This window comes from Strongylocentrotus purpuratus, unplaced genomic scaffold (assembly GCF_000002235.5).
Source record: "Strongylocentrotus purpuratus isolate Spur 01 unplaced genomic scaffold, Spur_5.0 spur5_scaffold_3, whole genome shotgun sequence".
NCBI classification, from domain to species: domain Eukaryota; kingdom Metazoa; phylum Echinodermata; class Echinoidea; order Camarodonta; family Strongylocentrotidae; genus Strongylocentrotus; species Strongylocentrotus purpuratus.
The window spans coordinates 15,941,652-15,965,266 of NW_022145609.1; the positions used below are offsets into that span (position 1 = coordinate 15,941,652).

General features: G+C 37.4%; 1 protein-coding gene across 1 annotated transcript; it reads right to left on the reverse strand.

Annotated features, from left to right (window-relative positions):
- Nucleotides 1–8,445: 8,445 nt before the first annotated feature.
- On the reverse strand, nucleotides 8,446–21,766 carry LOC578795 (nucleoporin NDC1). Its single transcript, XM_778944.5, has 14 exons — nucleotides 21,641–21,766; nucleotides 20,579–20,699; nucleotides 19,053–19,154; nucleotides 18,317–18,546; nucleotides 17,581–17,646; nucleotides 16,318–16,426; nucleotides 15,756–15,934; nucleotides 14,979–15,153; nucleotides 13,809–13,991; nucleotides 12,561–12,818; nucleotides 11,664–11,840; nucleotides 10,856–10,956; nucleotides 9,962–10,134; nucleotides 8,446–8,785 (listed from the first exon to the last, which is right to left on the reverse strand). Exons 1-14 carry the CDS (start codon nucleotides 21,671–21,673, stop codon nucleotides 8,722–8,724), a joined length of 1,971 nt encoding a protein of 656 aa, XP_784037.4. The 5' UTR covers nucleotides 21,674–21,766; the 3' UTR covers nucleotides 8,446–8,721.
- Nucleotides 21,767–23,615: the final 1,849 nt, after the last annotated feature.

Here is a 23,615-nt window from a genome sequence, read left to right on the forward strand (position 1 = left end):
TTTCGTTATTTTGATGTATCTACGATGTACCCCTATAAGATTGAATATTCCTCTATCATTTCTTTTTCCGCTCGTAGAAGGTTGCAGGTGACTCAGTGTAATGCTTCCCGCATAATATTTTTCTGTAATGTTTGTTACGTTAGTCGTTAGACTCATTGTTTGTTTGTCAGTGTTTATTTGTTTAAACTTACAGTTGCTGTCCCAGGAATTTATGAGGATGGGGCTAGAAATATTTCTGAACGATGTTTACATTTTTAGCCGTTAGTTTGGGAAACACGATTCACGAGGGTCCAGGAGGGGGTGGGGGGGGGGGGTTGAGAGTGGAGTTAGGCCGACGTCTCTTGCCAGAAGTTCACTGCTTTCTCAGGATTGCTGGCAAGCACAAATCAATGTTGACACATAAAGGTGACTAAACTGTGAAGATATAAAATTTGCTTATCAAAGGTAGGATATGAAATAACGGGTCGAAGTTGGTCCGCCATGATTTGGAAAGGACCAAACGTTCACATTCAGTACCGCACCCCCCCCCCCACCCCCCCCCCCCCTCGTGCAGTAATACACCTAAATCGTATAGAAAGGAAAACATCGGTGTTTGCTTTCTAGATACCTGCATTTTTTTCATTTTTTTTTGGCCTTCGTTGGTTTATCCGAATTCCAGTTCGTTGCTTGAAAGAAAGTCGAAATTCAGGAAAACTATATTACAGAAAAAGTGAATAATTTATGTGAATCTTTGAAAGCGGATAAAATCATCTTTGAATTTCTTAAAACAGTCCTCTAAAGCCAATCGGTGGTGATGATTTTTTTTTTCTTCTTCTTTTTCTTTTAATAGCTTCAAACAATGATATCTCTAAGTACATGCCTAGTGCCAGATGATTAAATTTTCCGAAAGTTGATTTAAAATAAAGACATTAATCAGGAAATAGCCCGGATACAAATTACATTAAAGGTTTATGATATACATACGCTCCAAACTGCCATTTTTATGTATAAGTACACTTCCAAAACTCTTCCAGCATCTTTCTTAAACTTTTATTTATTAAATGTAAACGTACACTCATATTTAACTCGACATGCTCATGATTACCATCTTAATAATCCCAAACTTAGTTTAGCCCTACGATCAATTAGACACCATGGACCAGATATTTGGAATAACTTACCGAACCATATTAAAACTAGGACCTCCCTTTATTCTTTTAAAGCTTATATGAAAGCATATTTGTTAACTCAGTATAGTTTACTAGATCTTATAACATAGAAATTTAAAAATTATCTAATTTGTTATGTCTTGAATTGTTCTGTCTTTGTCAACAGAAATGGACCCTGCATACATTTTAATATTATCACCCGTAACTGAAACCAACACACAATTAAATATCACGGTATTAGTCTCTTTTTGTTCCACCAAGCTAAATTTTTTGCACCTTGCACAAATGCACTTCTCAACACGAAATATTTCACTAAATTTGTTTTGTTATTTTCACTCAAAATTAAATCAGCCATGCTCACTTTTAATCACTTCACTTATATCTTATTTAACATTGAATACAATGCAGTTGCATGGGTTGTTCTTTTATTTTGTTAACTCGGCAGAGGCCACGGTCATGTTCAAGCATTTACGCTTACGACATGTGGTCTCCTGCTTTTTCCTTTTGTAACAGTATGAAACTTGAAACAAACTTTGTCAAACTTACATGTTATTCATTATATTCATTTGTATGTTTCTTTGTATTGATATGAAAAAGTGGAAATAAAACAAACAAACAAACAAACAAACATTACTTGAATTTATTATTTTGAAAATGAAATTCATAAATATTTTATCGTTATAGTCTGACATTAATAACTATTTTGCATTTTAAATACTATTTGAAATGAAGCAATGATTCGATCACCATTGTAACAAATCATTCTTTTGTTAGTGTGTTTGCTTTTTTTCCCCTTGCTTTTTTGTAATCTCAATTCTATTTTTGTCCTAATATGATTGCCATGAATGTGCAGAAAACAGTTCCAGAACTAAACTAAAAATACGTTCGAACAAATACATTTATTGATAAACAGATTGATTTAGGTTAATTTACAAAACCGAGGAAGAAAAAGTGTCCGCACCCCCCCCCCCCCCCAACCCTCATATCTACGCCACTGATATGAGAGTCTTTGTGTATATCTCACTCTCCGTATATTATTCTGCTGAATCTCCGATAGAGCGCAATTAATAACAGAGGATAATTTCTGGTGAGACATGAACATAATTTTACCCTCATTACATTTTGAAGATAAGGCTAAATTATATCGTGGTCAAAGAGGACACTGCGCTCATGCAAATATGGCAATATAATGCATAAAGTAGATAAGCACAACGTATTGTGACATCATAGGAGCATTGGCCAGTCTTGTCTAGCGAATATTTCTTCTTGATACGCTGCATTTACCATTGTGACGTCATAAAGAGGGGGTGGGAGGGCAGGCAGATCCAGAAAAGTTCGTTTGCCTGTCAACGCGAGCGCGGCAGCGGCGGCGCGCAGCACCATTGCGCGAGCGTATTATGTCGTCATCGCTTTTCAAACCAAAACATTGGCCAAAAGTGGGGTTTATTATGACGTCACAATGCGGCTTGTAAGAGCAAAACACAATTGCAGAACGAATTCGGGCTATTATGACGTCACAGTACGATAAACTTGAAAGCCGCAATAAAACATATTCAACAGAGTCAGAAATGCTTTTTTTGTTAATCTGCACAGTGGCAAGTTGTTTTATAGTTTGTTTTGTCCATAGAAATCAATTCGTATAACGTATGGTTCGATAATTTCAACAGTTGATGCAAAGGCACTTAGTTTGATTCTTTTGTTCAAGTCTTTACGGTCGTGCATAATATTTTAGTTATTATCAACGTGCGAAATTGGGAGAGCTCTCTTTCTGATACACAATATTGTTTTTTTTTAAAAGAGCAATGAGAAATTTCGAGCGGGCAGCAAACAGGATTTCAAAATCTGACAACGGATAATAAGGCACACCGCAGTGGTATATCAGCGAAGATTCTTGACTTTCATATGAGAGGCCGTGGTCTATTAAAGCCCATCTGCACTAGTTTAGCCAGGGGGATTAGACCCCGCCCCCCTCCCCCTCCCCCACTCAGTGTTATTTAGGGTACGCATATGCTTGTACCCTCTTTTTGAAAGCACCCCCTATCTGAGGACTACCAACATTTCCGAACCCCCCTTTCGCGAGCTTTTCGCAGGCTTTTCCTGCCTTGGAGACCCCCCTAAATCTGGAAAAATGCTCAATGTACCCCTCTTAATTTGGAATAATTTCTCAGATGTCCAAAGAGATGAGAGAAAAAAAGAAAAAACACCCCCTTTTTAAAGAAATCTCCGGGTGGACAGTCAAATACACCCCTTTTTTTACAATTCTACAATTCTCGAGACTTTGTCGCACGAAAAGTACCCCTTTACCGGACATTTTGGTAACACGAATACGGTCATTCCGACCCAGGAGTAGGGGCCGGGATTAGACCTCCCTGCAAGATCACTGACAGGTGGTTATCTCATCAAATAAGCTCTCAATTAACATAACAAATGGAGACCATGGGGGACCAACAGGCACCGATTAGGCATTGTTTGCTATATAGAAGGCGCGAGTAGCTATAAGTAGTACAGTGGGGCTTTAAATGGGATCGATCCTTGCTTGGTGCTTGCATCCTTGTCTCTCTCGACCCAGGTGTATTGTGCCTAGAAATGCGCCGGGGTGCTACCTGAATACAGGGCCGTAAGAAAGAGCAATTTAATACTGACGAGCGTACCGTGGGTTAAAGGTAATGCAAAGTTTTGGGAATTTTGGAAATTGGATGGATAGTTCTTTAAATTTGTTATATATTTGGATGCCCATGTGGATTTATTATAAGCAATATATAATCTAGCCCCTAAAACACTTCTGCTTTCGAGAAATTGAATTATCAAATTTGCCAGTGCTCCCAAGTATTTCAAATAGCGCCTAAGGCCATGGTAGCTGCGACCATGAACATCTCAGAATATGCAGTTCTGATATATAATTTCCAAACGGGAATAGCAAATCGGTATTCAGATTGTACTCAAGAAACATTGTTTTAAAGCTAAAGTAATATCAGTCTTTTGAGGGAGCTATACACCATAAATAGTTTATTGTTTACAACTTCATCACTTTAGACTCTATTTCAACCGCGACAACGATCATTGAATATTTTTAAATTACATATGCTTCCAATATGTCCATTTGAACCAAATTCATGACCCCATACCAAAACTTTGTATTACATTTGATAAGACCACATATGGCACCTCTGCTTATATTACCGCTCCCTTTTGATTTGATTTACACTTTATAACGAGCTACGGTTAACAACTAAAATATTCATACCCTTACCAAGTCAGTATGCTTTATGTCCCGATTGATGTTTCTTTAGAATGTGACATATGCAAGCTTACATTTAAAAGTATTGAACAAAAGTCCTAATTCAACCAGTCCATCTTCATTCTTATAAGATTCTTATAGTTATAAAAAACAAAAAACAAAATAAACATCAAATGTACAAGGGGAATGAATAATGTAATTGTTAACTGTATGCTATTTCCAAATCGTGAACAAAAATAAATAAAAGTAAACTCCCTCATAAATTGTCGCTACTCCTGACAGAAATAAGACTTTTCTATTCCAGAGGAAAAGATCGAGGAAGCGGGAGAGAAGAAATGGGAGAAAAATGAAGAGGGCGAATTAAGGGGCGTGGTAGAGATGGGGATGTCTGGAGAGAGTGATAGGGAACACGGTGGAGGGAGTGGAGAGGGGGAATGGGAAGATAGTAGAGAGAGAGAGAGAGAGAGAGAGAGAGAGAGACCCACGTCGTACGCCTTTGGATAGTAATAGTATTTCTCAGAGTTGTATTTTCGAAGGGGACACTAATTCAAATTATTCTTTCTGATAAATATTCTTCAAAACCGTTCCTGTTACATATTATGGTAACGCTTACTTGTTGTACTTTGTTTACAGTCAGACGACTTCAAACTACAACGGCTGTTGGAAATTAATTAATCCATCCCAAAAGACGAAAATAGTTCCACCTTCATACCATGTACAGAGCTGTGAAACATTTTGTGAGAGATCGCTTTATAAATTAACATATTATTATTAGCTTTAGATATTAATGTGACTTATATACGTCTTCAATCGAGTCTCAAATGGACCGCACTTTACAATTCTACAAAATATGTTGATGGATGAATGATACAACAGGACAATTCAAAAGAGCAATCTCCGGTGATTAGGAGTGATTTAAGTAAATGAGATATTGTTTTTCAAGGTCAGTTAGTCGGTAATGATCAAGTTGAAAGGAACTTCATATAATCATAACCCACTGTCACTGATCTGAACCCCTCCCCGTTGTTTACCGAACCCCTAATAGGCTGTCCTTACCCGCCTCCAACGGCTATTCCGCGATCGATGGGCTGGGTTTATTATGAAGGCCTCTTATTTAATCGACGGAACTATTTTAAGTAAACCCCTGGTACCTTCCCTCTCTTAATTTATTGTCCCACGTAGACCTATACACATACTTGTGTTAATCCGAGTTTGACTTTACCCCCTCCGCTCTTATTTGCATACAACCGTTATTTGCGAGCACATCTCCCCTGTCAATAGTTCTTTGTTGTACTTCCACAAGTGAGCGCGAACAAGGTTATGAAATGTTGGTCCGTAATGGGATAAGTATATCTTCCCGTAGGAAGGTGTACAGTTATACAATAGGCCTCCCGCGATCGATAATTGGTGGAGTAGAAAGAGAAAAGGAGAATGAAAAGATTGGTGTTCGCTGAAGGCCAACTTGATTCTGAAGAGGGGGCGACAATTAACTGAAATGAAGTACTGGTATAAGAGCAAGTACACGAGAAAAACAAAAGACAGAGACAGAGACAGAAGAGAGAGAGAGAGAGAGAAAAAGAGAGAGAGAGAGAGAGTGTGTGATACAGAGAGAGTGACAGACAGACAGAGAAGGGGAGGGGGCAAGGAGACATAGAAAGAAAGAGAGAATTGGGTAGGAATGATGTGGAATCTAGCAATGAAGGAAACTTCACGTTTACATGTTAAACATAGATTTGTGCCGTCTATTGGTTTAGGCATTAAAGTCTAACCTCGGTATCACATATTCATGTTACTCAAAATACTACTACTACTACTGCTACTCCTACTACCATCACCACTACTACTCTTACTACTAATGATAGAAAAATAAAAAACTACCATGATGATGATGATGATGATCAATAATAATAAGAAGTTATGATAATAGGAGGAAGAGGAATGGGGCAACAAAGAAGAGGAAGAAGAAGAAGAATAAGAAGGCTTTAGAAAGTTTTCAGTTGGTTTTTGTGTCTTGTTTATCTTGCTACAGAAACTATTATGATACTCTGTATTTTGAAGCACTTTATTTACCAGGTTCCCTTGATGAAACAAATAGATTGCAACAAATGCATCATTTCATTTTACTAACAACTTTATTATTAGCCTCAGAAAGTACATATAATCACAAACATTATACATAAATAAATCCTGCTACCAGATTTAACAATTATTTATTTTCTTTAATTTACAGGGCTTATCTTTCTTCATATCAATACCAATAAGAGAATGAGGCAATTTTTTCATCATGCAAGTATGGAATGAAATATCCAACACAATACAAAAAAGCCATAAACACTTGGAACAGGAAACTTTTGTGATTTGTAAGCAAATATGACTTCGACAGCAAGACACTTCATAAATTGCAAATACTCGTGTAATCAGTTGTGATACAATTACTTCATGACATGTAATTATTGCCAATCTGAACCATGTACAAAATCGTAGACGTTTCACACACAAAATATTTCTGGTTAGGGTATATCCATTTTGATTTTTCTTTTCTTACACCCCTATATTTTCAGGACTCTACTTTCTTAAAGCTTCTACACAAGTGTTATTTATACTTATAGTTGACAAAGCGGCTAACTCTTAAAACACATTGCCATGACAAGTGAATATTGTACAAACATAACGAGAGTGGAAATGTTGGGGAGTCGAAATATATGATGTCCGGACATTCCCCCCCCCCCCCACCTTCCTCTTCTGAAATCTAACCAAATATAACAGAAAATATGAAGACAAATGACAAACCTGTTGAAGAGACTTCACATTCTTCAAAACTTCAGAAAATGCTGAAAGTATCAAATTGATATCAAATTGATATTATATTGAATATAATATCATCAGTCTACAATTCAACAAATTTTTCCTTGTTTAACATATCAAAGCATTACAACAAGTACGTATGTTAATACCAATTTCTAAACTTGATTTTATTAAAAAAGAGAGAAACTTCCATAGTGGAAAAATTTCTTAGGAAATACAGAATCTAAGATGCAAACACAACACCTCAAATATTGCAAAAATCATTGGCTGTTGATTTTTTTTTTACTATCTACTATTCAGAAAAAGGCTGTGATGTACATTTTGTATAAATAGCTTATATATCTAATTCAAGCTGAAGACATGACACATACATTTTCCACTGTTTCTGAATTTTGACACTCGCTTAGCAAGTGAACTAAAATGATACTAATCATTTGTTTTGTCATACATTGCATCAGTTTACTCAAATAGCACAATATCTGTGAATAAATATACCTTGGCCAGCCATATTTAGCATGGTGGCTATCTTGGGAAAAAATAGCAAAAAAATAAAAATAGTAAAGAGTAATGCCCTGCCTCTGGACAAGAAACTCTTTTTTTTTGTTATTTGGCCTTAACACACACACTTTTTCCTACACAAATATTGGAATTGACCACTGGCAGCAAAATACATTTTCATCAAGCATGACAAAATACAAAATATTTTATCTTACACCAAGATAATAATCCCAGGGTAATGCTATAATATTTTATTATTCACACTCTGGCATTCAAGCAGTTGAAATATTCCTCTTTACTCCAAATTTCTTTTAGAATGTTAGAAATCAAGTTATTTGTCCACTAATGATTTTGTCAAAGTTAAATTCTGTCACATATTAGTTAGTAGCAACATACATAGGTTTACTATTACAGATACAGCTGTGCTGAACTTAGCATGTTTCAGAACATGTATTATGGCTTCAGAAAGAGAGAAACCACCCATAACCAAAACGGAGGAAAAAACAAACACATTTTGATACAGACACTATTAGACTTCCCATTAGACTCATTCAAAGAGCACCACAGGGACAGGCTCATCAAGTGTGTGACACCTTCTTTGTGAAACATTGAACAGGTTACATCATGTTCCAGCTTTCTTTATGCGACACTGATTAACAAAGGGGGGGGGGGCAAAGTAACTAAAAGAAATGTTGTTATCCCAGCAACTGCTTAGCTTTAGGAAATCATTAACAGAAGAAATAAAGAAGCTGAATCCGCACTGCTTCTCTATTTTTGTCGCTCAACACAACCACAAAGAAACCTAAGTTCAATATTTTCTTTGGTATAATGGTCCCATCAGTCTTGAAGGTAAAACAAGTCATCAGCACAGACAAGCAAAATCAAAAAATCAGCACGGACAAGCAAAATGAAAAACTCATCAGCAGTCATCGTCATGCTCAATTATGACCGTATGTCAATGTACAACTCTGAAAGAACGTATAAATTGTTTGTTGTTATCTTGAGATCATCATATGTAAGACCTCTCTCTTTTCATATTTTGTAATCCATCAATTCATCCAGCTGCTTTTTGTACTCTAGTGCCAGTGGAACACTCCTGCAAAATGAGAGGTGAAATGAGAGGAAAATATAATCAATTTGAATTATGAATAACATTGTCTTCATCAGAAAAGAAATCCGTATTCGCACTATTTATTTTTAGAGTACTTTGACTAAGGGTATGTCGATTTTACACACCCCTTTGGCATAGAGCATGAACTTTTTTAACTAATGCGAATTTTGAGTAGACGTTATGATGCCCAGACATGTATTTAATCGAACACTCTTTAGTCATTCTCCAATTCAAAAATCATACAAACTTTAAAATTGAAGGCAGTTTTTAGAAGGTAGAATACATGGAGACATCTTCTGAATTAATACACACCATGAAGAACATAAAGGAACATCCTCAAAAGCCTACAGAGGCTTGAAAAGTTGATGTTCCAGAGAATTGGCAATCACAGCATAAATAAGCATAAGAATGAATATCAAGGTAGAAGAGAAGAAAAAACAAAGTTGTTGGGGATAAAACCTAAATATTTTAAACTTCTGATAAAGAATTAATACGTGTAACTACACGTTTTCTCTTAAATGGATTTAGGAAGTCGAATTTCTTGTAGTGAAAATGGAAAAGCATTGGACAATAGGCACATTACTAAGTGACTTGATTTTTAAAGACTGTTTTAAAAGCAGTTATTGTGACCGACATCTGGCATTAAGTGGACAGGTCACAAGAAGTGATTTATTGTATGACAAATGATAGTTTGAGGTTGTTGATAATGATCCAAAAACGAAGTCAAATGTGGTTTGGTATACACAAAATGTTCCCAGATCACTTTCAGGAGTGTCAAGATTTGAAAATAAGAATTAGGAATTTAATAGCACGGTATGCCTTTGAAATATAAGAAATCTGTACCCTTAACAGGCGTTCACACATGCAGCGGCAGTGTAACTGGCAATACGCTGTAAATATGTACAAAAAAGCGAAGGTGTGGCAGGTGTGGGGATAACACCATCAGAGCATCTGCAAATACAAGATCATCTTCGAGGCTCTAAGTCGGACGACCAGCAAATTTTCCCAGCTATCTTCTAGAAATTGTCTTCAAACACTCTATCAAGAAGGTCTCCATTTGACTGAAGATGAAAATGTCTTCATTGCTCTAAGAATCAATTTTGTCATGATTTTAAGGTCAAAGACGTAAACTTTATCGTAAATGAGGGGTCTTATACTCACTTGAGATGTTTGCTGAAGGTGGAGCTGATTCTGTGAAGTGACGTCTTGACGGTCGTTCTAAGATCATTACGTAGCTGATCATCCGGGTGAGCGGGGCCTATCCTGGTGACCTTGAGTTCACGGGGGTCACGAGCGGTCAGGAGTGTTGGAAGCTTCAGAAGCTTTTCTAGAGCCTGCATGAAAGAGGAAGACAAATAAAAAATGTATTTCTAAAGGGTCAATTACAAAGTTGTGATGGATGGAAGGCATGAAACCTGTATATAAAGACCACTCAAAGGAGACACAAAAAACTTGATCAGGTGGGCTTTATGTACAGGTTCCTTTAGTACATGATTCAATGAGTGATTCAATGATACATGTTCCATATGGTGTTTATAGACAGGTGGTCACTAAATCAGGTTGCACTGTATTTTCTTTAAAACAGAAAAGGGAAATCTCAAGAAATTACATGAAAACAGAATGCAGTTCCCATGATCCCCTTGCCATGTGAAGCTTAGATAAGATAAGAATGTTAGTAGTAATATGCAATAATATCGATTTAGTTCTGGATAAACAGGGCAGATTGTCTCTAATTCTTTCTGTGCCCCTTCCACATTCCTGCAATAGACATACCGGTAGACAAAAACTGTATAGAGATACACCTTTTTCTCTTCTAGATCGGCATTCTGCATCAAAGACACATACCAAAACACAAAGGACAATTCTGAAAAATTGTCATCTTATTGGTAGTTTATTGGTTAAAAACTTCTTTTTACACAATCAATTCGAAAATGTTTGTACCTTTAGTGAGTACTCTCAAACAATTGATTGTGTAAAAAGAAATTTTCAACCACTAAGAAAAATTACTGCACTGAAACTGGCAGCTGTGCTTAAGAATGAAAAGTAGGTACTCACATTATATAAGGCAAGCATTTCAGTGAGTATGTCTGGCAAACTTTTCTGCACTACTCCATAAGAGTCCTCAGTGTAGGAGGCTGCAACCAGCGAAGCCAAGGCTGTAAGGGATTCATTGGAGAACAGCATGATCATTATTTGAAAAGTAGCACAAGTAGCACTCATAAAATAAAGTAATAATAATTTCGTAGGCCATTTTGCATTGTTTCTTTGCTATTAAAAAAAAATCTAGATACAATTTTCATATCATTTATCTGCAAAAAATAATATTTAAAAAAATTGTTTCTTCCAGCTTGTGATTAGAAATTGCATATGAATTTCATTATCTCCATGCTGAATGGAGTATGGAATATAGAATCAACAAAATTTAAATTTTCCACCTCATCGAAACATACAATTTCCTTGAACATTCACCACTAGACATTTATCCCCAATACAAGAAAACCTTTGGTTCAAATACCCTCTTCCATCTGCCGGTAATCATCTGAGCAATGATCCACACTGTCAAAGAGTTTTTTTTGAAAGAAACTCACAAAGTGTTGCCAAAAGAGACACTTCAGATTTTACCCTTCGCTTTATAGTTATGGCTTCAGAGCTTTATTGCATAATTTAAAAACACATGGTTCATTGGTCCAACTTATTCAAGCCCGAATTTTGTATTTGCTTTTATTAAGGAACAATAATATTAAAAATATCTATAAATCACAACCGACAAAAGCCACATATCAATGAATTTTCAAACCTGTCATTTTTGTGTACAAATCTGCCATGTTGAACCTGTTCTGTTCTGTTCTAGACTAGTTCTTACCTTCTAAAGCCCATATGTGGAGCTGTGTGTCGGTGAACAGCAAGCGATTATCAGCCTCGGGAAACGGGTCCACAAAATATCGGTAGAGAGGCAGCTGTCTGATGACTGCGATCCGGGGCTGCAGGAAGACGAAGGGTCTTCTGAATGATAGATAAGGTGGCCGTTGAGGGGACATACCTGGGCATTATCATGATAAAAAAAGAAAAAAAAAATTTAAGTGCATGCTTTTTAATAAAGACATCATTGTTTTAAATGAGAAAATAAAATTTAGTGTGCCAAACATAAAAAGGGCCATGTTTGGAGTGCCTCTTTCATTCAAAGCTTACTCACTTTCATAGCCAAAGAGGAGTTTGATCATGCTCATGTCACACCATTTTTGTGCATGTATGTAAGTAGGAAATCTAATTTCTTTTATCAATCCCTCCAAAAGTTCAACAAAGGCGTAAATCAATAATTACAACAAACAAAATATACATATATTTTTTTTAAACTCTGGATTATTTCTATTACAGGAAATCACTCTATGCCCGTATCTATTTACAATGCTGATCAATTCAAACTACAAGTAGTTCATCTAGTACTACGATTAGAATACTCCTTATTTATTAGAATACATCTTCCTAGTATAAACACATCAAGTACAAACTGCTATCACTTGTCTCGCTTATTTACGACGCATCTTCTTAAAGCCGGACTACACTACTTTATATAGTAAACACTGCGTAAGCGGTACCCGTTGGTCCCCCATGATCCCCTTTTTCTTATGTTAATTGAGAGCTGATTTGATGAGATAACCACCTGTCAGTGACCATAAAGGGAGGGCTAATCCCTCCTAGCCAAACTAGTACAGCCAGCCTTTAAATAAAACGGAATATATAAATAAATAAATAAACTGACCACTATATTGCTCATGGATAGGTCTCCTGGTTGAAGGGACATAGCTCTGACTGCCCGGGGAATCAACCCACACGCTGTCACCACGGCCAGGTGTGACGGCGCTATAGCTGGCGTTATGACGGGCTGGCGTCCTGGGGGTGCCATACCCAGGGGCGGGGTAGTCAGCAGGGGTACCGTAGGGGGTGGCGGACAGGGTGGCAATACGCTGGTGAGGCCCAGGGGAGGTTGCTGTCGAGTAGAAGGAGGTACTGCTAGATGCTGCATGGAGGAATCATGGGAAAGTCTTTCAGCAATGGATGATTATGTTATATTTTTGGAATTTCTCTCCTGGGGGGTGTTTCACAAAGATCCTAATTTGAACTTATCTCTAAATTGGACTCAACAATTATGGAAAGCTGTTAGCATCTTCGAAAAGATTTTGTAAAATTTAATTTAAAAGGCATAAAATGTTGATTCAAAACTTTCATATTTTCTATTATCATGGGAGATTTCATGTTCTTGATGAGGAATGTATGAAAAGTCTAAAATACTTCAATTTTTGCTTTTGAATATATTTCATTATAAGGCTACAAATGGCTCTCTATAGTTTAAAGTCCAACTTAGATATAAGTTCATCTTAGGATCTTTGTGAAACACCCCCAGGTGTTGTTGCAATAATTATAATCACAACATCATCAAGCATTTCTTTTAAAAGGACGAATTTTTACTGTGACGAATTTCGAGAGTAAGTTGGATCAAAATTACGATCTCATAGTGTAACTCTTTTAGATAATGTGCACCAATGCTTTTATCTAAGTGGAAGTATTTAGCAGGACTAACAATGGTGCCATTTAGACCACTAAAGTGATTCCTTACAGGGCAGGGGCATTACGGTTATGTTAAAAAATGCAATTATTTGGATAGGTGTGATCCTCGCTTTTTATATGTGGAAAAAACACCTTTTTCCTCTTGATTATTAGTTTTCTGAAGCTGTCTTTTTTATAATTTGTATGAAAACTACAGAATTTATCTTAAACTCAAGTATGTTTATTATTGGGTATATAATACTATTCAGTAATAAAACGTTCACACAAAGAATTATCTCCACCACTTCTTAGTCTGATGAACTCATCAGCAATATATCTATTCTTATTTAATATTCAATTCTGCAACACTATGAATATCTGACATAAGCCATGTTTTTTAATACTAGAGCTGGCATGCCACAAAAAAGACAATTTAGTACAATGTTCATAACATCATTTCTACCTCTCTGTGTGTCTTTCCCACTCTGATTCTTCTTTTTCTTCTTTTCTTCCTCTATCTGCATCCTCTTCTCCCTGTTGATCCCGTTTGCTGCCCACTCTTGGTGGACAATCAACCGATCGGTCAGCGAGGCGATCAGTGCCAGGCACTCTGAGCTAATCCTTGTCCAGTTGTGTGGGTGACCACCTGAAATAAGAGTGTGGGAGGGGGAAAATGGAATAGTTCAATATATAATTAATTTATGTTTGGAAGGGCATTTCACTAATGTACAATCTTTAAAACATGATTTGTTTTATAAGACAGGTCTACAATTTGAATGTAAAGTAGGGAGACAAGTAAAAAAAAAAAACATGATAAAAATTCCAAGACTCCCACAGTCATGGGGGACACCATTGTCTTTAAATGACATCACAGTACATAAGCGCAGCCAAACAGTGTAATGCGCATCATGTCCTTCTAATTTGAAACGTGTATTTCATTGTGCCTTTAAATTTGTATGCGCAAGAGACTATTGGGAATTCCCCTGCTAACCCCCTCTACAAGGCACAGAGTGAGCTGATGCCCTAAGAGGTGCTGTAGTCGAGTGGTTTGAGCACAAAACCGAAGTTGGTGAGTTTCATCCCTGACATGACAACAATATCTTTTGTCAAGCCAGTAATCTACATTTGCCACTCCATACCAAGGAGAGAAATGGGGACCTGGTCGGATGACGAAAACCATATGCCATCATGTTGACCATATGGTAGGAATACTTCCCAGGGAATGGAGATGGTACGCACTGTGCATGAATAAATCCAATAACAGGGGTTATAATAGTATCTATAAAAGGCTTAGAAACGGTATTGCATATTAAAGATATAGATCGGTAGTGGTAAAGTTGCCGTTCAAGGGTTTTGGGTATAAAATATCCATTCAATATTGTTTAAATATTGCCTTCAGAGGTTTAGATGGCATTCGCGATATATATCCAGGCCGGATCGATATGATAATTTACCAAATATATCAATCAGTAGGCAGTTTCCCGGCAAAATTTATTAGTCAAAACATATTCTTCACATGATTGGTAATAAGAGCCTTTATTTCATTTTTTGAGAGGGGGGCATTTCCAAAACTGGTCTATACCTTTAAGCACTATATAAGTCCAGATTTATTATTATCTATTACTTGACCTACCTGGCTGACTCAGAGTGAAGATCTGTTTTCTCCTGGCTGGTGAGTGTTCAGCTAGGATGCTTAGGTCTTGATAAGCCAGGTACTTGACCAGAGGACTGTTCTGCTGACCCAAAGCCCGATACAGGGTGCACTCCTCACTGGTGCTGAAAGCGGTCTCTATCGGGAACTCGTACACCTGTTGGATCAATAAGTATCAATATCAAAATCAAGCTCCAAAATTTGATGGTATTCTGGAGCTGAACTCACAAAGTCCGACCCCATACTATCCCTTGCAAGTTGTCAATTAAATCCGACACTAATACTCAATTCACAAAAACAAGACAAACTAGATGGATTTTCGACTGTGCGCAATTCGAAAAATGATGCCTCCGCCATAGAGCGATTATACAGACCAAAACAGAAGCATTTTTTTAAAATTTAAGTTTGATTATAATCCATTAACAGGTTCACAGAATATCGTGGTTACGAGCTATTTTTTTATAATACATATATGACCTTTTGATCTTAGACCTCATGACCCTAAAATCTAATGAGTTCATTGGCTCTGCAAGATACATACATGTCCTGAGTTTGATAGTAATTCATACTTTGTGTATTTCTGTAACATTAGTATTTACAACCATTTGAACAATTCATTTAAACCATGTTCTTGGTAAAATACCGCAATTTTTTTCTATGATCATTATGGGCATTACTAGCCTGAGAGCTCATACTCGATTCCATATCACTTGAAATCCATAGAAATGCTGTGTGGCCTCCAGAAGCTTAACTGCTCACCTCTGTATTGAACACCTTGAACAAATAAAGAGAGAAAGTCCATAGGTGGGTGATGATGGTTCCCACAAGCCATGCCTGCCATAGCAGCCTGACATCCAGGAGACCTCTGATGGAGTCCACAGGGATCGGAAGCTCCTGGAGCTGCAGATTGGTCAGGAGCCAGGATTTGAACAAACAACCTGGAGACAGAGAACAAAATTAAAGTCATTCAGCATATTTTACTGTAAATCAAACAAACCATTCAAGCACTTCATGACACTCCTTGTAGTTTAACTTGCCTCACCTACCACCCCAGTCTAGCTTCTTGAGTGATTACCCAACCAAGTACCAAGTACCAAGTTAGGCTTCAGTTTCAGTTTAGTTTAGTTTGTACAGAAATTTGGCTTGCACCTAGTAAACAAGTTCAAATAATCAATCTACTGCAGGATAAACAATACAATTCCCATACCTGAGCTCAAGATTAGCTTTAGAGTCACTAACACTAAGCCATAATGAGACACTGGACCAACGGGAAAAAAAGCCAAGAATCTTCACAATATCATAGTAAGAAACTGTCACTTACCGCATAAGTAATAGAAGGCAAAGTAGTATGCACACAGACGGAGGGCCCAAACAGAGTTCTTCAAGACCGACTGCGGAACACTAGACTTTACTTGGAAGAACTTCACCTGCTGCAAAGAGTAATAGACACAGCAAGGGACACAGGAAAAGACAGGTGTAATGTGAAATAAAAATGATGGAAATTCTCAAAATGTTAAAGTTGCTCATGTGTGGGTATATAGAGGGCAGCACACGGACTTACCCACGGGAGTGTTAAACTCGGTGGTTCAGTGTTATGTAGTAATCGCTGAGTTGCCTACTTCACGAACGACTTATATACCCACGCATTAACATCTTCAATTGGAAAGAAAGTAAAGCAGATAGATTGGATTATATGTATAAAAGAAGCAACTTATGCTGCTTAAGCTACACAACTGAATAATGCGTTCCCACAGTATTTCTAAGTATTTAGTATTACATGTACGTGTAAACCTCTTCAAGGCAGACATAAGTATGGTGAGTGTCTACTAGGCATTGGTCCATTTTCTCAATACATAAAAAGACACATTCAAATTTGTATCCATAGAACTCAAGAACTGCTATTGAATGTTAAAGTTGATGTTCTATGACAATCCCAAAAGGTCAGATTGAACCCTGGTAAAACAGGTGTTCTTTTTACAGCTGTCATGCGTTACAAAATAGAGCAATATACATCCACAGAATGACAGTCTCATATCTGTGTTATGATTAAAACCAGATGATTTATGCATCTTATGGGGCGTTGCAAGAAAGTTGCGATTGATTGCAAGTTACAAAATTTGCAACTGATATTTTCAATCGACTCAACTTTCTTGCAACGCCCCACTAGTGTCCTAAATTTCCTAGGATTTTGTTAGGATTAAAGTTTTAACAATTAACTTAAGTTAGCTAGATCTAGCTTTTATTTCCCCCCTCTCTTTCTCTCTCTTACTTATGGGGCGTTGCAAGAAAGTTGAGTTGCGATCAATCGCAAAACTGCAATTAATCGCAAGACTTACGCTTGATTTCGGGGATTTGCAATTGATTGCAACTTTCTTGCAACGCCCCATTAGTGTAACTAGGTGGCATTTTAAGTTTCCAAAAAAAATACCAATGTGAAACATTTCATTCAAATCGCGATGCTGATTACCCAAAAAAAAAAAGGAAAGTAATAAATTTGTATCGCTATCCATCTCCCATTCTCGCTCTTCTTTCCTCTTCTTCTTCTTCTTCTCTCTCTCTCTCTCTATCTCTTCATGTTAGTTACCTGTATAATGTTGAAAGTCAGGAGATTTTGTCTGTGAAGAAAGTAAGCAACACTGTATACAGCTCCCTGTGGTGTATAGAAGAAAAAAAGGAAAAAATACAAAAACAAATAATTTTTACATTTACATTTGTGAATTGACAGCTCAGTGGTAAATATAAATGTTCATTTGAAGGGTACAGACCCATTCAGACATAGGCAGTGAAGTGCTGTGGCCAGACGGAAATGAGGTAAACACAGAGCCTCACAGTGCACTTCTAAGAGCAGCAATTGATCCAAATAAATCACAAGTCCTTAAATCAATCGCAAGTTTGCAGTGTCCTATTTCTTATGTACAAAGTTGCCATTGATATTAATCGCAAATAATTACTGATTAATCGCGACTGTTTATAAGAGGGGCCCCTATATGTTTCTAATTCTTTTTTCTGTTATACGAAGACCACAAAGGACTCAAAGGACCATTTGGTGCATGCTCCATTACTCCTACATTTAACTACCCCATCCCTCCCAACAATAAAAAAACAAAAAAGAAATCCCCTTCCACTGGTATTCTTTTTATTTTTTTTAATTTTACAGTAAAACTTCTCTAATGCCATCCATAGAATAACACATATATTTCTTATGTCCATTAGGAAGCATCATGTGCACATTCTGGCACATCTCAATGGTGGGGGTTCATCTTGATACTAATACCAGTTCACTTTTCAAAACAGGCAACAAACAAGCATGACAGACCTACCAAGAAAGCCCCAAACAAGACAAGAAAGAGGTGGCGTTCATTGAGACACAGCCCACTCTCCTCCCCGTTACACCGTGTCGACAGCTCTTGGTAGCTGCCACCAATCAGCTTACAACAGGACCAGGCTGTGACCCCGCCCAGGAGGGCGTGGCCTGCTGCATGAAGGAGGCGTGGCGGCCGTGTGACTGACAGGATGATTGACACCCGGTTCCTATGGATGTAGGGAACCGCTGGAAAGGAAGAGATACGAGAAGGAAATTCACAAACTTAAATAAGTAACATGTTTAAATAGCATTCTTATAAAATAAATGGGAAGCAGATTCTGCAACACTCATATGATTCCTTGACAGATCTATGCTAAAACGCTTGTTTATATATATATATATATATATATATATATATATATAAAGACAGCAACAGTTTGCCTTTGTTACTTTTCCACTGTAAGTCATAATATTTGACGTATGCAATATGTGCACATTTGTTGTGCAGGTTAGAAAAGGATGTCAGAAAAAAATTGTGAGGAGCTTTAATTTAAAATTACTTCTAGACTGAACATTGTTTTCAACTTTAAAAACAAATATTACTTGGCATATTGGTAAATGTTGTACTGCAAAGGGATATTATATGACTTTCAGTACATTTGAACTGGTACACAGTAAAACTATTTGTAATTGGTTGCACTATTAAAATAGCAAATAAATCAACAGAAACTACAAAACAAGTACGAACTCACCAATATATGACATTGCATTGCTGAATCCAGCAAATAATGAACACAGAAGGACTAGGAAAATACAGCTCATACCATGGAAAGAGAAGCAGGTCCTTATCCATCCTGCAAAAACAAATATAAGGGGCAATGATTAAGGACAGGTAGGTAGTGGTGGTTATTTTGCGTGACTGCTTAAAAAGCATAAATGCTTGTTAGTAAGCAACTAGAAGACCGGTGGCTTTAGGTCCTCTCCGAGAGAGCTGGTAATGAGAATTAATGCCTTACCAAAGGGCACTAGCGCATCGCCTTGGTTTCGAACCCGGTTTGCCGGTTTACGAGACCACTGCTCTACCAACTGAGCTATCGCGCCTCCTCAAGGTATGAGGGTCAATGGTGGTCAAAAGAAATGGTATAAGAAATAATCAAATTAGACAGCTTTGCTCAATTTTTAAGCATTAGTGGAAGGAGATGTTTCTGTATCCTTGTCATGTTTTAAGTGGAACAGACCAAGTTTCTTGCAAACGTGTATAATTGGAGAAAATGCATCTTGAAAAGAACAGAACTATGACTTTGTATTACTAATGAAGTAATCCATACGTTATCAACAAAATCAAATATTTCAGTTCGACCGAAGATTGTATTAGCAGATAGCCCTACTTTAGCTTAGAATGGGTCCTGTTTCATAAAAATTGTTATCAATAACTGCCATAAGCTACTGAAAATGTGGCATTTGATTGGCTGGGAGCAAATTTGTTATAGAAATTTAGCATTTGTTATTGATAACAAGTTTTCAGAAAGAGGGCCCAGATCAAATTTCAAGTAAAATAATTATTCTTTGTCAATTTAAGTCCATCATTATCATCCCACAAAGATTGGTAACGTATGGGAGAGCAAATGACCAAGCACCTTGGCCTTGAACAAATTTAGCAATCTAACCATATTAGAACCTTGATAAGGCCTTTAAAAAAAAGATGTTGTATTAATGTATTGCCCTTTGCGACAGACCCAAAAATCTTGAAATCTACGGTCGGCTGTCAAATATCAGCCCAAAGAGGGAGAAAAAAAAAGCTTTTTTGTCTAAAGATTTCCGACTGACCGACCCAATACCAGGGCAATACAACATCTTTTTTTGTTAGGCCTAATAAGAAACTCTTAAAGCTGACAACTCTTAAACCTTGAGCCAAAAATAGTCTGGACTAGTGTCATGGATGTCAGAGACTGAAGGTTTGGGTCTAAACAATCATGTGCTCAAAGTAACAAATTAATGTATATGATCAGCATCAGCATTAGTGTAGGGAAGTGAGAGGTGATCCTGTTAAACTTCTGGTTGTTTCATCGAGTGGTGCTTGATTCTTAACTGAACTATAATTACTTGCATGGTGGGTGGAGGCATGTATTTAATTTTATGGAAGCATTTGGTGTTGAGAGAACCAGTGCTTGTCCAATCTATAGGCATATCATATTTCAAAGTTTGGTTGAGTGATGCATGCTGAAATTGAAATTCACTGCAAGCAGCAAAAGATATATTACCTGGCTAGTTGTCTTACCTATAAGCCATGCTGTAGGATGAAGGAGAGAAAAATGGGCCAGGCAGATATAAACCCCTAGAGCTGGTGGAAGCAAGAGCATAGACCAGGCTATACTTGCCCCTGTCCTCCAATGAAACACCTGCAGTGGGTAAAGAAGAAAGATGATAGAAAACAGGGTTTTTTTTTCTCTCACAAAACCGTCATAAGTACAACAAGATCAACGACATCTCGATGCTTTCGCTTGACTCGTCCGCTTAGTGTTTCACAAAATGAGGATGTCCTCATAAACGCTGACAAAATACATCCTCAAAAATAAGCCTGGATCGTCTGCATTTTCGCAGACATTTTTTTTCATCAGCGCTCTGCGGGTTTCGGGTTTCCGAACCGCCCGCTGGCGATGCCAAAAACTGATTCCCTGGGGGAAAATAATCCTAGTTCACCATCTACTTTATGGGTTGTCCATCTACCCAAGGGCCAAGGCCAAGGATTATTGCTCAGTCATAATGTGAAAGTCTCTGTACAAAGACAAAGTCAATGCAAAATGCAATAATGCATCAAGAAAATCATTGTGTAGGCCGCTTAGACTAGAGTCTAGATCTAATCCGTTTTTTGCATCGCCAATGTCAAAATGTGCCAATCAAAAATATTATGAAACGACGATCCTTATTTTTGAGGACGCATCGCCATAATCAGTCCGCGTTTAACGAGACGATCCTTATTCTTGTACCAGCGCCCCTACTGATGGGAGTGCGTAAGCTCACTGTACAGTACAGCACTCAATGCACAAAAGTTCTAGATCTATGTGTCTACCTATGCTAAACTCCTAAAGATGCTTAGTTAGTACTGTTAGTGTGCGTCAGTAGCATCGTGGAGGTGGAGCCTCCCCGACGGCCGACGGCAGCGGGCCCGGTACAATGTCGAGCATTGTGCTCACTGCTTTGTCATTTCCGTCTTACACATCGCGCAGTGCATCGTGACATGTGAGAATTTCGCCTCTCGAAGTCGAAGGTTTTCTTTGATAATTTGAGTTCATTAATATTAATTAATAAATAACTACAAACATCGGTACAAAATGCTTACATCTTTCATGTACCAGTCTTTATTTGACGCCATGGTTCACCAGTGAGTGGAAATGACAGCAAATTACAGCAGTTCGGAGTCTTTTTTTTTGGACTTTTCTTCTTTTGAAAAACCGCCTACAGAAAATTAAATTGCAATGCATTGTACTATGGGGTGCCAAATGTGAAAATTTATTTTGTGCAAAACTATTAATTTTGTTTAAGTAAAATGAAATAAAATAGTATACTCTCATGACGTAAATACATAAATTTACATTAAAAAAATACCTAACTTACTATAGGCCTAATAAAGATTAAAATGTATTTGTGTATTCAAAATCATTTGTCACAAGATCCAAGCCTACTAACTGTAGCCCAGGTCTAGGCTTAATGCGGATAAAAATTTTGTCATAAGTGGTATGTAGATATATATATCTCTATGAGATATACCCAGCTGAAACTATGTAATGAACCCCCAATTCCATGTTGTTTGCGCACGTTTGTAAGAGATTTAGATTATTAGATAAGCCTATCAAAACTCTGGAAAATATCTGTGTTTTGCTTAATTAAAGCGTAAAGACCGTAATAGAGCGTGAGAAAGCTTTGAGCAATTCGGGACATTCGGCAAGAGCGCCAACATTTTTTAAACTGTTTAAAAATTTGAGGCGATCTGTCACGAATTGCGTAAAGCGGGGAGAGCGTATTAAAGCTTATCAAAGCGTCACAAAGCTTATCAAAGTTTTGCTCAAAGCGTAGGAAAGCTTAACAGAGTTTAACAGAGCTTGGTTCAAAGCGGTGACCCCACTTTGTACGCTCTGTCACCAATTGACACGCTTATCAGAGCATAACATATCTGAGGAGATCGTGAGATTTTTTGAAAAGTAAACAAAAATGACGCCGAATTGATCACCGATTTAAAGCGCGACATTCGGCGTCGGTGTAAACAATATCTGTGTTTTGCCGGGTTGTTTTCCTTCTTCTTCAACACCCCCCCCCCCCCCATGTTATTCTTTGCCCCTTCATTTTGCTGCCAGCAACTGTAGTAACTGTTTTGTCTCCTCCTCCAATGGATCCGCCAATGTCGCGAAATGTCCAATTCCATTCATTGTTGCAGATCTAGTAGAAGCCTATACCGTCCCCTTTCCCCATCCTTTCCGGGCCTTAAGGGGGGGGGGGGGGGTCGATCGAGGGTTTATATTTAAGGATTCGCGAGGTGAGGTGAACACCGGGGGATCATTCCTTCCTGGCCCGGATGAACAATACAGTACATGAAGAAAAGAAGGAATTTTCTGTTGAAAATAAACAACATGTTGTGAACGATCGAGAGAATTTGTCTTCTTTCAGAATGGCGGTACAAAAGGCAACTCTCAATTGCCCCCATGCACTTCACGACCAACTTCATTCAAACATGCGATGACTAATCTGTAGATTTCACCGATTACTATACTTTTTACTCGAGGTATATTAATTTCAACAAATACAGTTTCACATGAAGAAAACGTGGGATTCAAGTCATCCCGTAATCGATAACACAACTTTTCATCTATACTTTTTACTCGAGGTATATTAATTTCAACAAATACAATTTCACATGAAGAAAACGTGGGATTCAAGTCATCCCGTAATCGATAACACAACTTTTCATCTAAAAATATTCCTTCGCCTCCTCCTCTACCAACTTTTCTGTTATTATTAATAAAGTTATATCCATCCAACATGTAACAATTTTTCGTTTTCTGAATTCAGCCAGGTTTCTGTTATACCGAGGCTGCTAAGGTAGGCAGAAATTAGATCAAAGTTTTTGGCCATACTCCTCGAGTTAAAGTGTTTAGCACTAAGTTGTACTAAATTTGGATCTATAGACTCTTTGAATTCATCTTCTAAATAATATTTGCAATCATTTACATATTGTTGATTAAAGTCAGAATCAAGAATTGGAACAGAATCGTTTAATCTTACATCTTCACTCACGGTCATTTAAATCATCGTAAGTTATA

Coding starts and splice junctions, on each gene's coding strand:
- LOC578795 (XM_778944.5), bottom strand. CDS start 21,673: ATGGCGTCAAATAAAGACTGGTACATGAAAGAT. Junction 15,154..15,755: donor TCAAGGTGTTCAATACAGAG/GTGAGCAGTTAA, acceptor TTGATCCAACAG/GTGTACGAGTTCCCGATAGA. Junction 10,135..10,855: donor AAATGCTTGCCTTATATAAT/GTGAGTACCTAC, acceptor TCTTTCATGCAG/GCTCTAGAAAAGCTTCTGAA.